Source organism: Python bivittatus, unplaced genomic scaffold (genome assembly GCF_059951505.1).
Source record: "Python bivittatus isolate LINGU-HERP-01145 unplaced genomic scaffold, Pbiv_v1 ctg000350_np1212, whole genome shotgun sequence".
In the NCBI taxonomy this organism is placed as follows: domain Eukaryota; kingdom Metazoa; phylum Chordata; class Lepidosauria; order Squamata; family Pythonidae; genus Python; species Python bivittatus.
The window spans coordinates 28,494,541-28,510,306 of record NW_028277074.1 but is presented as its reverse complement, the minus strand read 5'-3'; the positions used below and the strand labels follow the sequence as shown (position 1 = coordinate 28,510,306).

General features: G+C 35.3%; 1 protein-coding gene across 5 annotated transcripts in view; it reads left to right on the top strand.

Annotated features, from left to right (window-relative positions):
- The window catches only part of GK (glycerol kinase), a 37,153-nt gene that overhangs the window by 4,657 nt on the left and 16,730 nt on the right, over nt 1-15,766 (top strand). For 4 of the 5 annotated variants that reach the window (XR_015796817.1, XM_088144809.1, XM_025168104.2 and 1 more), the window contains exons 2-10: nt 2,605-2,678; nt 4,113-4,219; nt 4,660-4,737; nt 5,967-6,046; nt 6,374-6,511; nt 7,591-7,700; nt 8,882-8,948; nt 12,581-12,598; nt 14,447-14,482. Coding sequence is in view for 4 of the 5 variants with exons in the window: in XM_088144809.1 (XP_088000935.1) it covers nt 2,605-2,678; nt 4,113-4,219; nt 4,660-4,737; nt 5,967-6,046; nt 6,374-6,511; nt 7,591-7,700; nt 8,882-8,948; nt 12,581-12,598; nt 14,447-14,482 (708 nt within the window). In the remaining variant the exon portion in view is untranslated. The remainder of the gene's footprint in view (nt 1-2,604; nt 2,679-4,112; nt 4,220-4,659; nt 4,738-5,966; nt 6,047-6,373; nt 6,512-7,590; nt 7,701-8,881; nt 8,949-12,580; nt 12,599-14,446; nt 14,483-15,766) is intronic. The other variant, XM_007430467.4, reaches the window with a different exon arrangement.

Below are 15,766 nucleotides of genomic sequence, written 5' to 3'. Positions count from 1 at the left end.
AAAATGGCCGCGGACCACGTGTCAGGGGAGGAAAATGGCCACGGACCACGTGTCAGGGGTGGAAAAATGGCCGCGGACCGTGTCACGGGAGGGAAAATGGCCGCGGACCACGTGTCGGGCGGAAAAATGGCCGCGGACCATGTGTCAGGGGCGGAAAATGGCCGTGGACCACGTGTCAGGGGCGGAAAATGGCCGTAGACCACGTGTCATGGGCGGAAAAATGGCTGCGGACCATGTCACGGGAGGGAAAATGGCCGCGTATCCTGCTCATACCCCGAGGCGGAGTTTGCAAACCGAAACAAAATTTTGCGGCCGGAGCTGGTCGTAACCCGAAAAGTTCGTTAACAGAAGCGTTCGTAACCCGAGGTTCCACTGTACACAGTGACTAGCTCTAGTGCTAGATCTTGATGATGTAGGCAAGAACAGCTTATCTGTATTTGTCAAATGAATAATGAAAAATAGTGGAGTTATGCTTAACCCTTCATTTTTTTCCTGTTTAGGTGTCACATTTTTTCTTCAGATTGTCTTTCCTTTAAATCTCCTCTATGGGGCAAACATTTTAAGAAAGTTACCTCCAGAAAGGGAGGAAATAAACCCTGTATTCAAATACACAGTAAAAAAAAACAAAAAAAAACTCAGTTTACTAAAGGAATGGCTTCCAACCTAGTTCATTAGAACAATTTGCTTCCTGAAAATGGGGAAAAAACCAAAATCTTGTACTGCTGATTAAAGAAAAGAATACTTACTCACTAGGAAGCATCAAATAAATAATATTTTATAAGTGATGGTCTGGACTTACAGCTCGGTACTTGCTCATCTGGAATCAAAGATAAACAAGTTAGATAAGTTGAATTACCTTTTAGGTAATGATTAACAACTGTTATTCTTTTTTATAATCATCTGCCTTTCATCAGTTTGATTTTGCTATATCTGTTATATCTGAACTTTGAAATTAAGTACTCTTAAGCCATATTAACAGGAAACAGTAAATATAATGCAGAAAAAAGGTGATCTGTTTGATGTAGGCACTTAAAACACAGGTAACTTTTCCCAAATGTTTCATATACCGTAAACATTCAGATATTATGTTTTAGAGTTGTTTTAGAGTATCTTAAATCACACAGATACACAGAATATATATTTAAGTAACATGCCTTGTCCAATTATTTTACAAGATGAATTCTATCTGTCAGGTTGATGTGATAATTGTTTGGTTGTTTATATCATGTAATTAAAAATGAGTTCTATTGATTATTCTCACAAAAGTATAATTGGACTCAGTGGTAGATAATAACTATTGTAATAGTTTTACTTTCACAATGATGTATATGCAATACATTTTCTAGTCAAAACATGTTCTAAGATGTAATGGCTTACAATGTAGATTTTTGTTTCTAATAAGATAAATAGGTTACATATAATAAAAGCATTACTGCATGCATTGGTTGTTACACATTGCTTAAAAAAGAATATATCCTTGCCTTCTTATTCCTTGTTGGTATGCATCACTAGTTAAAAGGTGGTCAACCTGGGGCTCCTCAGTTTTGCATTGCTGTTCCTTACAACTGGCCTAATCAAAGTTGCTTCACAATATCTGGAAGCCATCATGTCCCTGTTCTAGTTAATTGTCATATTTCTAACATGCAACACAATAAGAGTTTCCATGTGCATGATATAAATCAGTAGTCAGGAAGATTCAAATATTTAAATCTATATATAATCACTAGTGTAATCAGAAAGATGCTATAATAATTGTGCGTTTTTTTAATGTTAATGTTTTTGTACATCAGCTTAATAGCATAATGATTGCTGATTCTGAGTACTGACTTCTAGAAAAAGTTAGATATAACCTAGGTTTATGTATTTCTGATAATTGAGAAATCTCATATTTACCCCCATTTTTATATATCAAACAAGATAATTACATAGTTGCTACTTTCTATTCAAAATTCAGATGTTCAGAGTTTAGAACTCCGTGTTTATATTTCTATGAATCTTAAAAGTCCTCTTTTCTTAGTGTTTATAGTACATTTATTCAGGGACATTAAGTGTAATGACAGTCTTTCTAAACTTATTGTAAAAGGGGATGAAGGAGATAATCTTTGATTTATTAAGTTATGAAGTTTGAAAATGATAATTTATTATGCATGTTGACCACTGCATGCAAATTTGAATGTTTCTGTGATTTTTATTTCTATGATCCATCTGTTCTCTCTATATTCCCTTTTGATAGTGGCCCATGCTATGTAGCAAATACTCTTTGGCTCTATTTTTGTATGTAATTCTCCTAAATCAAAGTTTCCCAATTTCTATACTTCATATATTATCTCATTTTTATCATATATTGACCTTTCATAACATTGCAAAATTATGGTTGAAAAGCTATAACTTAGGATCCAGAATTATTTGCTGTTTGATTCTAGAGTTAGCAAGTGTTATGCTACAATTCTGTTCTTTGACCATTTCCTATTATATATAAATAAATCAGTGTTGCTGTTTCCCGATAACTGTTTAAAATGTTGCTGATGAGCTACTTCATGCGCTCCACCCTTTTGACTATGGATTTACAAACTGGTTTAGTAACTATGTATTTATTACTTGCAGGTTTTTAATGCCAACACAGCTGAATTACTGAGTCATCATCAAGTAGAAATCCAACAGAAATTCCCAAAAGAAGGGTATTGTTTCTCCTTTATGTTCCTGAATACTTGATGTTTGATATGATGTTGTTAAATTCTATGGAAAATGCTAATTAAGTTTTTTAACTGATGGAATGATTTCCACCTGTATGACCAACAGTATGGGCTTTCTTATTTTCTTCTCCTTTCATTGTGTTCTTGAAATCTGCTCTGTTAGCAAACACTCAAATTCATATTTTTAGAGTGAATGTAGAAGTTGCATTGTGGACAACTGAGGGTATTTCAGCAGAGAAAATAGTTTTCTTAGAATTTAAATATGTCCAACATGAGTAGAAAGGCATGTCTTGTCTTCAGATTTGCCTATTGTTCAGCTGCAATAATACATGCTTCCCAATGAAGGCTCTGTGTTATAGCCATGTCCTTTGAAGTATTTTCATAAGGTGCAGTTCTTGGATAGTTTCACAGAGAGTTAGATTTTCTTTTTATATTTGATTAAATTCAGGCCTAAAAGAATGGCTTTGTAAGATTAACTTCATAAGTTGGATATTCTTGCAGTAGGACGCCTCCTAATATGCCACAGACTTACAAAATAATTTTAGAAGTTTGGTGGCATTTTGTTTATATCACCAACAAGATAACTCTTGTATGTTTTTCTAGGAAAGCAGTAAGCAGTTATGTTGAAACATGCTTTTAAAATAATATGTCTACTTCACCCATCATGTAAATGCTACTTTGATGAAACTATATCAGAAATGGCCATAAAACCTGCTATGAGTAGCAATTCAGATACGTGCAAAATGCATAAGAAGGAAAATGCTTAGGTTTTGATGCTTGCATGTATCTTTAAATGCCAGCAGTTTAAACTTCTGTTTTATGACAAGTAAATCAGATTCTTAATAAGAACACTATGAAAGCAAGGCTACATATTTTAAATGTGATTTTTATGGGTATCATACAATAGGAGCATGTGCCAAAACATGCATTGTGATGCCAACTCCATCCCTTTTTTTCTTACATTCCACACAAGTATATAAGAGATATACATTCCTTTGTGACCTCACAACACAGTTTTCATCATTTTGGCATCATTGTGACTAGCTTTGGATGCCTTTGACTGAAGTTTCATTTTCTGATATGTCTTTCTTGTTCTAAAACCAACAGTGAAAAATACTGTTTGATTTTTATTTATTGTGAAGATCATTTTGACACTAAGATTTACATATACTACTTTACTTGACAATATAAGCCTATATTCTGTCTGAACAAAATCTTCTTGTAGGTTTTTGTAGGAAGAATTAAATGTGAAAAGGTCCATTCTGCTTCTGGCAAACTAGTTCATAGTAGCCGAAACTATTGTTGGTAAATGGTCATCTCTCTGTAAAGCAATGAAACAAATGAGCCTTTATGGTTCATTGACTCTATCTTATCAATTGCAAAAGCCAATCTGCTAATATTGCCCTTGATCTTTTAAAGGTGGGTAGAACAAGACCCAAAGGAAATACTGCAGTCTGTCTATGAATGTGTTGAAAGAACATGTGAGAAATTGAACCAGCTTAATATAGACATTTCCAACATAAAAGGTATTTTTAATTCAATAATAATCATGAATATCCTTCCAAATCAAGAGGAGGAAGTGATAGTCATAAAAGTTACGGAGGTGAATGTAGAATAAAAACGATGTTGCTAAAATGTTTTAAAATGAAACTGAAATATTTTAGAACTATAAGCAATTAAAAATTATTTTATGTGAACAGGAAGGCAAGTGATTGGGCAAAATAGCTGTGCTGAATTTTCCTAACACCTTTATCCCAATGTTGTCCCTTCTGCCATATTATATGTCAGTGTGGATGATCTCTTGATCTCAGAAGTGGCTTTTGATGATAAGTATGAAGAGCTGTTGTAGAAGAAGAAATCAGAAAGGCTTTCATTCAAAAGCAGAGTTTTGCTCAGGTTTTGGTGATTCACCATGAAATATGTAATACTCTATAAAATGATAAAATGTTTGTTTTGTTTTTAAAAGCTGTTGGAGTTAGCAATCAGAGAGAGACAACTGTAGTTTGGGACAAAGTAACTGGAGAGCCTCTCTATAATGCTATTGGTAAGTAAGGATATTGAACTGTTGTGAATACTTTTTAATTAATAAATATAGTTCTTCTCATACCCATATGTGTATTATATGCTCTATTAAAATCCATAAAAATATATTACACCAGATATTAGTCTTTGTTTTTTCCTCTTCATGTTTAAAGATGCAAGAAGAATTATTTGTATTCCAAACCAGCCCTGGAAATCCTCACTTTTTCTTTCTTCATTAGAAGGATTTGTTCCTACTGTTTTTTTCTACTAATAAACTAATCAGTTCCACATTATGCTTAGTTGAAGCATAATTTATTAATTAATCACGTCAGGATTTCCAAATGATATGTTGAATCAAAAGGTGAGGAATTCAGAACAAATCTTAAGGGCAGAAAACACTTTTTGCTATGTTTTATCCCAGAATGATTCTTAAATTTGGTCTTTCATCATTCAGTTGTCTGTATAAGGTATACATAGCATATATAAACTTTACATTTTAAATAGGTGAACCACTGAGTTGCACATTTTGAACAAGCTGCAAGCATTGACAGAATATTTCTAAGTGCTTATATGCATGGAAATTACAATAATTAAGCATTGGTAACTAAGCATAAATTGTTACACAAGAATTGGTTTGGGCACATCCAGTTTTATGGCTTGAATCTCAAGAGATACTCACAGAATGAATAAAGCCCCTCTGAGAGAATATAGACTAAGAATAAGACCTGCTAAATGAAGAAAACCTCCAGTATGACCTTGTTGTATTAAGTCAGAAGTTAAGTCTGAATGTTTCATATCTAAACTTAACTTGTAGCTTTATTCTTCTCTGTTTTTAATAATATCTACTCATAATTTTTATTTTATTTTGGTTTGTGGATATTTAACGTTTTTATTTAAAAAGTGTTTGGCCAGACAAGTAAACAACAAGATGAAGGCTTACTGATTATATTTTAAACAATTTGATTAAGTATGGTAAATAATTTGTTATTTGGAACTGAAATGACATTAGCTTAATGAGAAGTAAGAAGCATGGTTCACAATGATAAAATATCAATTTAAAAATCTAATCTTAATTCTCCTTTCTTGAATAAAGTTGTTCCTGTCTTTCAGGAACACATACAAGCTATACAAACTATATTAGATGGTTTTGAGAGGTTTTGTCAGTGGAGATTCAGAACCTGCTCCTATTCAATTAATGCATTGCTTAAATATTTACTTTTACTGTTACTAATGCTTGTTTTTTGGTTCTAGTATGGCTTGACCTAAGGACTCAATCTACTGTTGAAAGACTTCTTAAAAGGATTCCAGGGCAGAATAAATCCTTTTTTAAGGTAAAAACCGACTTTAGAATAATTGGAGTATGTCTGGTAATTATGCACTGTTAATCATCTTTTTTATTATGCTCATGCTGGTGAAAAAAAGAACCAGTTTGGTGTAGTGGTTAAAGGCACTAAAGAAACTAGGAGACTGTGAAATCTAGTCCTACCTTAGGCATGAAGCCAACTGGATTACTTTGGATGAGTCATTTTCTTTCAGCTGTGGAAAGAAAGTATGACAAACCACTTCCAAAAACATTTCCAGGATAACTGCATTGTCTCATCCAGGTAATCACCAGGAAAACTAACTTTCAATAACTTGACTAACTTTCAATTTTGCAGAGTAGGACTGGTCTCCCTCTTAGCACATATTTCAGTGCTGTGAAGCTATGCTGGCTTTTGGACAATGTGAAGGAAGTCAGGCAAGCAGTTCTTGAAGGGAAAGCTCTTTTTGGTACTATTGATTCATGGTTAATATGGGTATGTATCAATATACAATAATTAAATCAATTTCTTTTGCTTCTGTACTCTCTCAACTTGATTTTAACATCCTTAAAAACTATTCAAGAAAAAGTCATCTTCTTTTCCTGTATTATCAGAAACATTAATATTCATTGATAGACTGTCTTGAACATTATTAGCAGAATAAATTGGACCTGGATATAATGAATGCAGATCATTCATGATGAACAAATACTGTAGGTTCTCACATTTATTCCATTTGGATCACAAAACACTAAAGTTGGGTTTAGTAATAGCCTAAGTAATAACCTAAGGCCTACATTCATGCATCTATCCTATACAATGAGTAAATACATGGGAAGAGAGTGGAAATGCATAGTTTCTCTGTACAGTTGAAGATCCTACCAGGTTATGCGTACAATATGTGTAGCTCTGGAATGTTTGTGTTCCTTTAAGCATTTATATCTCTAATATGTCATGTTTAGCAGTAGAAGGTCATAGCAGATCCATTGGAACTTTCATCTTGTTAAAGCCTTTCATCAGTGATAAAGCATTTAAGAAACGAAGTTTTAGAAACTGAAGTCTGCTATATAATTCTCTCTCTCTCTCTCTCTCTCTCTCTCTCTCTCTCTCTCTCTCACACACACACACACACACACACACACACACACACACAGAGACACTGTAGAGGGCATAGGGAATGACCTTGAAGGACAGGAGGAAGAGCTGCTACTAAGGCAACAGTCAGATAAGAGGGCTTGAGCCCAGGCCAAGAAAAAAACTTGAGAAAACCTCTTAGAGAAGCCACTCCCTAGCATTACACGAAGATAAAGATAAAATGGGAAGCACATTCAGACTTGCAAGTTTCTGTTACTTATATCTATTACAGTAAAAGTAGTACTAACCTATATGGCATGTACCTTGTTGGACTGCTGGACACACAATGAACATGCTAGGTTAAAATTATAGCTGTTAACTCTTTAGTTTCTTATAACTAAATACTTTGTAAATAATAGCAAACTTAGTGTCTGCACATTTCTTCTGTTATTTTCCAGTTATGCACTAATAATAAATGTTTATTCATTCATTCATTTAAGAGTTTGACAGGTGGGAAAAATGGAGGTATTCATTGCACTGATGTAACCAATGCCAGTAGAACAATGTTGTTCAACATTAATTCATTAGAATGGGATGATGAGCTCTGCAAGTAAGTAACTTACTTCTACATATTTGAAATGGCAGTTTTTATTGTATGCCACTCAGAGTGTGAGATGGGCGGCCACATAAATTTGACAAAAAAATAGATAAAAGTTGTCCTCAAAATGTCAGATAGAAATCTTAATCTGGTTTACTTGGAAATAAAAATTGTTACAGCAGAATAACTAATTTTTTAACAGCTGTTTTTCCAAGAACACATGTAGAAAACATTTATATGGAATGCACTAATAATAAGTTGTTGCTTAAGGGTTTCAATTATTAAATGTCCTGTTATTTAACAGAGTTTAAATGGAACTATATATGTATGCTAATATAGAGTAGATTTTTGCAGCCATTGTTGGATTAACATTGTAGATACTACATGTCACATGAATGTACTCAAAAAGATACCACGGCTTTAAAAATTGTATTAAAGACCCAGCTATCATCCATTAAAATATTGAAATTTCACAGGGCTTAGCTAGGCTCAACTTACTGCCCTCAGAACTTCCCTCAGAACCATAAGGACTCCCCTTGCAAAGATGGCTCACTACAGTCCCTGAGCCATCTGCTTCTTTGTTGTTCCCTTTACAAGGATTCTCAGATAACTTTCATCTATACCAGAGTTCCTCAACCTTGGCAACTTGAAGATGTGTGGACTTCAATTCCCAGAATTCCCCAGCCACCATGGGTCCTTGAAGTCCACACATCTTCAAGTCGCCAAGATTGAGGAACCCTGATCTATACCATCCTGAAAAATATCAGGGTAGAGAGCACAAGTTCTATTTGTTGCCCTGATATTTGCTAAGAACCCAGGTATATCCTTCCAGTTTGCCTAGTTCTGTGTTTTTCTTTGCTCTATTTGCCTTACTTGTAGCTAAAGATCTTGATTTATCTGTTTACTTGTATTGTATGTTATTCTATTTTACCTCTTTATACTGTATCTTTATATTTTTATTTTTATTTTTATCCTGTAACTTATATTTATATTTACTTATTGTAGATTTTTATATTGTGTGTGTGTGTGGGAAATTTTTGTATTGCCATTTTCTGGCCTTATGGCTATAATAAATAATCTGAAACGTTTCCAGACGTATCAGAAACATTAAAAAAAAATTAAAAACCAGTGAAGACTTTATTTTTCCCAGCAAGAAAGGATTCACGCTAACTTTTTAAAACTACTACTTCTAGGTTTTTTGAAATTCCTATGGAAATGCTTCCCAATGTGCGGAGTTCCTCAGAAATCTATGGATTACTGGTATGTATTTAACTTTTATGCAAATAGTTTTACTTAGTTGAAATTGCATGTATTGTTTCTACTTAGTAGCCCATGCAAGTTGAGATTTATTTTATGAAACAAGTTTTGTCTAGCAGGAAGTATATTATTTACTTATTATTATTAATTTATTTGAATTTATAAGCCACCCAACTCCAGTGGACTCTGTGAGGTGTACAAAACTGGAAAACCATAAAAACAAATAAAAACATTAAAGCAAACAGACAGCTCAGACTGAAAGAATCTTACAGACAACACAAATCAAACAAGACAGGAGCCCTAGACAAACGATCATATATCACCCCTAGGCCTGGGACCAAAGCCAGGTTTTTAGAGCTTTTCAGAACCCTAGGAGAGAGCTCACTGTCCTTATCTCTGGAAGAATGCTGTTCCAGAGGGTGGGGGCCACGACAGAGAAGGCATGTTTCCTCGGTCCCACAAGATGAAAGTGTTTAATGGAGGAGACCTGGAGTGTACCTACTCTGCCAGAATGTATTGGGAGGGCAGAAACAATTGGAGACAAGTGGTCCCTCCGATATCCAGGGCCTATGGATAGATTAGAATAGATCCTTCTGTGGAGAAACACCTGCCCTCTGGAACGAGGTTCCCCCCCCCCCCCAAGAACTGTGTGGCCCCACTCTGCTGTTATTTAGAAGAGCTGTGTAGACCTGGTTCTTCATCCAGGTCTTTGGCAAGAGAGACTAAGTTCCCTTACATCATCACACTTCTCATTTTATGTATGTATGTATGTATGTATGTATGTATGTATGTTTTATTATAATTTCTTTGCTGTGAGTCACCCAGAGTCATGGAGAGTTGGGCGGCATACACATTTAATAAATTATTGTTGTTGTTGTTGTTGTTGTAAAAATCCTTAAGAAAAGTTTAGAGGACTTAAATAAAACTGTTGCTTTTGTGTCTTATGAAAGTTTTTATGTCTCATGAAATTATTGTTGTTTACTGTGAACTGCATGTACATATTTTTTTTTTAAATTATAAAGATTTAGGTGTGCCACTATCACTTATTTAAGTCAGTTCCAAATGACCTGCATATATTGATAGTTACTGTAAGAATTACGTGAGTTGCTTAGAAAGAAGGTATATTTCCAGTTCCAAATACCCTGTGCTCCTTGGATTTTACCACATCACCTGTAGTATCTCAGTGTAAATGTAATCCTCTTGTATTATATGGAATTAATGGTGTATCCCATTTTAAGCAGTTAAATCCAGAAAAGTATTATGACACAGTGGAATTTCCTTGTGTCAAATTAGTCTAGGAAGCTGATAAAAATTTTTGGGTAGAGATGTTTCCAGTAGCATGATCTTTTATGAAATCGTTATAGCTATTTGAAACTTACTTGTCTTGGGTTCTTGTTTTTGAACTTATACTTAAACTGAAATAACAATAAACTAATAGCATTTACTTGATTAAGCAATGTTTGCTTTAATTGAAGATGAATTTTAACTTTATTTCTAGTGAGTACCAGCTTCTTGGCTCTATTAATATGAGTTATTGGACAATTGACTATTTGACAGGGTTTTTTTTAACTATTTAAAGCATTCAAATTGCTATGCATAACCCAATTTTGGTACATTTTCAGTGGCTTAGATAGCTATTAAGCCATTCTTACCTTATGTATTTCATTGCAAGGTGTTTTGGGAAGGGTGGCAAACACTTTTGCAAAACTGAAGTGCTGAGCAAAAGTAGCCATTGCTTGATTTTTTTTCAGCTTCTAAAGGAACTGCAGATGTTCTTTTTAAATCCCTTTAATACAAATTATTGTATAGGGTGGCTAAAACTTTCAGGACTAAAACATCCATAACTAGTTGACTACAGGAGGAATTATTGAATGCACATCTTAATCACAGAATTGTCAGAATTGGAAAAAAGCACATTCTCACCATTTCTCTGTCTATTCTTCTGTCGGATGGGCAGCCTGCAGTTTCGTGTCTTAGCATGACCCTCCCCCTATTTACAGCTCTTAGATCCTCTTTTGATCATGACTGCTAAAAACTGAAAGTCCAGTTTTTCACCATTTTACAGTAGAGAGAGATACATGAAAGCTATAGTGTAAACTATAAGATATACGTATAACAGTTTAAAAAGAAAACTAAAAAAACCTCCCTCTAAGCCTTACCCCACCCACACATGGGCCTATCTATTCTGCATCCTTTAGTGCCTTTAAAAGTATCAGATGTAGTCAAAAATTAACATTCAAAAAGTTATCCACCCCCCCCCCCCATTCTAATCAAATGGGACCCCTAGTATTGAAAAATATCTGATGATCTGTTACTTGAATTTATTTCTTAAATAGTGCAGGTAGTCCTTGCATAACACCCCTAATTGAGATTGGAATTTCTGTCACTAAGTGAAGCAGTCATTAGGTGAAGTATCATGTGACTGCACTGCTTAGCAGCAGCAGTTCCAGTAGTCCCGGTTGCAGTCGTTAGATGAGGACCTCACACTTCTCCTGCCCTGCATGATCTGTGAATTCTGTCCCACTGCCTTCTCCCCATCTGGGCCCAGCAAGCTCCCTTTGGCAGATGAAGCTCCACTTCAACTCTCTCTAGCCGTCTATCTCCCCCCATCTCTGCCCTTTTGGTAGCCCTGCAGTCCACTGTGCCACCTACCCCTGCCACCCCCTGCTGCCACTGCTGCAGCAACTACTTTGGCTAGGCATGCCTCAGCAGTGGGAGGAAGAAGATGGCGAAGGTCAGCTGGGGGCGGCAGGAGTAGGCGGTGGTGGCTGTGATGGAATGTATCTATGAGGAGGAGGGTGATGTGGGAGATCAACACTATCAGGAAGGAGGGGGTGCATTCCAGGAGGGGAATGGAGACAAGAGACAACACAATCCTCAGGGGGAGTGTGGGAAGTGAAAGAGGTTCAGGATAGCCATTCCCTAGAATCTCCCAGGGTATATCCACTTGTTGCAGTAGTATAGATTTAGTTTGGCAAGATTCTGTCTATATGGTGTAAGCAAATAAGAAACTTTACTCAGCTGGACTGTTTTACTGTTGTTCTTGGGCTGGGCCTGATAGTTGTGCAGGGGAGCCAAAAGGGCAGAAATGTGGGGAGATGGGAGGGGGGATTGAAGTGCACACTGCAGTCATAAATGCAGGCAGGCTGCCAAGCACCCACATTTTGATCACGTGATTGGGGGCACTTCAACGGCCATAACTACCATTTGTTCAGCTCCATCGTAACGGTCGCTGAATGAATGGTCATTAAGCAAGGACTACCTGTATCCAATGTTTTCATTATGATATTGATATGTATGCAGGTATAATCCCCTTCAAGTTGTGTTCAACGCCTGATGATTTCTCATTGCCTTATTCCAGTTTTGTTTTTTTTTTCAATTTCACATTCCAGCCTACCACCATAGTTATTATTTCGAGATCACCCAGTCAGGTACTAATGAGGCCTAGTCCTGCTTACACCTACAGACATACTTTCAAAGAGTGGCTTTGTGGATCTGCAATTTAAACTGTACCATAACTTATGGGACAAGAAAAGTGCTTAGGAAAATGGAGATGGACTAGCAGGTTTTGAAATTATGAACTTGTTTGTGTCTCTTTCCCATTACTTTTTTTTTGTTGTTGTTGCCGGCAATAGAAAATCTCCCCTACCCTGGTGAGTAGGATTTTGTTAGGATACAGCCAGTTACATCTTCATTCATCTTGCTTAGGTGCAGTGCATTTCTTCAGGGGAGGTCCCTCTTTGCTGTAATGAAATGCCCCTCTCAGAGTTTAACTAATTACAGTTGAAGTTCAGTTTATCACTTTGTGCCTTTGAAACCTTAGAAAAATGAGATTAACAATTATTTAGTTTCTGGCTAAAAATTGTATTTAGAGCAGAGAAAGTTTTTTTAAAAACAGTGATAGCTTAAAAAGTAAAGATATCCCTAAATAGAAATGCACTGACTACATTTTATGCATGGCTCACTAAGCTGATCACTGCTGTTGAGAGTGCATGTGCACACATAATATCTGAAAAGAAACATTATTTTTGTCTCAACAGATGTAGCTATTTGTTAAATGTTCATACTTTTGCCTGTTTGCAAGAACATCATAGCATTACTCTTCGAGCTCTTGGATAAAGCTTCATATGATTTCAGAGCATGACCGTTGAATCCTTTCCTTCCACTTCTATATAACAATAGGCACTGACCTCCATTTGTGAAGCATGGTGCTTACCTTTTTATTGTAGCCTCAAGGATTTCATGAACTAAAATGATGTCTGTTTCTGAGTTGGGCAGGCTGCATGCTGCTTCCTAGATGCCATTTGTGGATTTCCAGCATCTTGAGAACATGCCTCCAAGATTTAATGGCAAAATGGCCAATTTTTTACAGTGCGATTTGAAGTAGTGTTCATTTCTAGGAGAAATATAAGGGTGAGAATAGTATCAGCTTACCCCCCAGAACCTAAACTGTGCCTTTGTCTCTTCTGGTGATGTTACTGCCAGAACGCTTTCTGCAACTGTCTAGAAAGGCTGAGATGCAGTCCCAGCCACTCAGGGGCTGCCCTTTCCTGATCTCTGTATTGCTAAATTTAATTAACAGAGGGAAGGTCTTTGCTTGGATGAACTAATGGAGAAGAAGCTACTTGTATAGTTTAATACATAGAGAAGGAAAGACTGGACTATAACATGGGAATAAAATATAAATCCTCTGTTCTCCTCTAGTCTCCTGTATTGATCTATATATCTGAGAAGTTATTTTAATTCAAGGTAAATTGCTGTTTGCTCTTTGATTCTCTCTTCTCCCTGCCCTTTTCTGGGCATTTCTAATTTATAACTTTTGAACAAGAGAACACCCAATGTTTCCATTTTTTAGTAGCATTTAGAGATGATGTTACTTTGTAATTATCATATGACATATTTTCCTTTTTAAACGGTAAAGTGCAGGCATCCTGGTTTTAACCAAAATGTGAAGCTTCAACAGAGCTTTATGATACTACAGTGAAACACTAAAATGTACTGTATAGTATTAACCTGTAGTAGCCATTTTCCTCTTAGAAGCTAGACAGTATAAAAAAACCTTATCTTTTCAGGAATTAAATATGTAGTCGTAAATAATTTTCCCATACCGTATAAAGGATTTAGAGTTTTTTCCCACCAGTCCTTGTTGTTTGCCATGCTGATTGAAGCTACAGGGAGCTGAAGTTCAGGAACATCCGAAGGAAAGGAGATATGTTCCCCACCTCTGTTCCATATATGTGGGATTCTCAGGGCATCTCAAACGCAGTGGAGAACCTCATATGCCTTTTATTTTGTTAAGTTGCCAGATGACAAAGTTTACTCAGCTCCCCTATTGTTATTTTTTGTTTTCGTTTCTGCAAAGTATTTTAATTTGCTTATCAGCTATAACCCATCATATTCTAACTATACATTTTTACACGTATATATACACACGTTTTCCTTATTTGTAAAATACTTGAAAACTGTTGCATTATTTTTTTTTTTAATGGCTTTTTTGGCAGAGTTCTGGAGCTTTGACTGGTGTACCAATTTCTGGGGTGAGTTTCCTAAATAAAGTTGTGATGATCTTTTAATAAAATTTATGCCAATTATTAGAATCCTCATACCGTATCCATTTGATATAACTTGTTTTATTAAAAGTAAATTTAATAGGGAAAATAAAAGAAGTAATATGTGCATGTTAGTAAAAAAAAAAAAAAGTAGTGATTATTTTTTTTATGTTTCCAGGTTTAGGCCTGGAACAGATGAATTCATAATGAGTGGGCATGTTATACAATATATTTAAAAAATATGCATACTAATTAATAGTTATAAGAAATAATCACAAATTTGTAAAGATAACTGAAGGCATTATACTCCTTAGGAGCATAATGCAAAATCCTGATCATATAAACTGAATATCCACTACACAGTTTTGTCTGCTAGGTAACAAAATATAATGTTCTAGATTAATATTATTTCTTGGCTTTCAAAATCAGCCAAAATTATTGAATAGAATGTTCAAGTTAATATTGAGCATGCTGTATTCTGAGTAGTTTAGAATAGAATTCTAGTAGATTCCAGTAGTTTCCGGAACCAAAAATGAAAATTAGCTGTCAAGATAGTTTTTTTAAAAAAATTAGAACAGATATCCATATTTTAAGAATCACAACTGTGTATCATTTGCCAAAAGAAATGATGCATTCAATCGTTTTGCTTAACCTTTAGGAAATAAATATGTTTCTGCTATTTTCCCCTTTTCACAAAGAAAAGGACACTTTCTGTAATGAAATATATTTCAAAGTGATAACAAAACTCAAATTTCATTCTTCTTTTAAAGTTTATTCTCTTAATTGGAGAATGTCTCAGTTTAATTGAAGAGTCTACATGAATTGTTCTTAGTACTTCAAGAAGGGAGCTTAATTTTTGAACTGGTAAAAGTCTCTTGGAATTCTGCTTTCTTCCTGAGCTGGCTTTGTGCTGCTTTTTTATGTATTTCGTTCCTGATTCACTTATTATTTTTCCTTTATGACTAGTCTCATTCCTTTTCTGAGCTAATTTAACAGGCTTCACTATTTCTGTGCATCTTGTAGCATTCTTGCAGAAGTGGGAAGAGAAAAGAGGAGACTACGTTAGCTGAGTAGTGATTAGGCTGGGGAATAAGTAGCATGGAAACTTGAAAAAAAAAATGAAATCCAGGCATTGCTGCTATAAAAAATGAACCACATTCTGCCTCTGAATTGATGCAGGATTTCTTCAGTTCCTTAATTCTGTTGGAATTTTTTCTCTAAGAATAAAATGTACCAGCCTATGCCCCCCCCAAAAAGAGAATTCAATTTGAC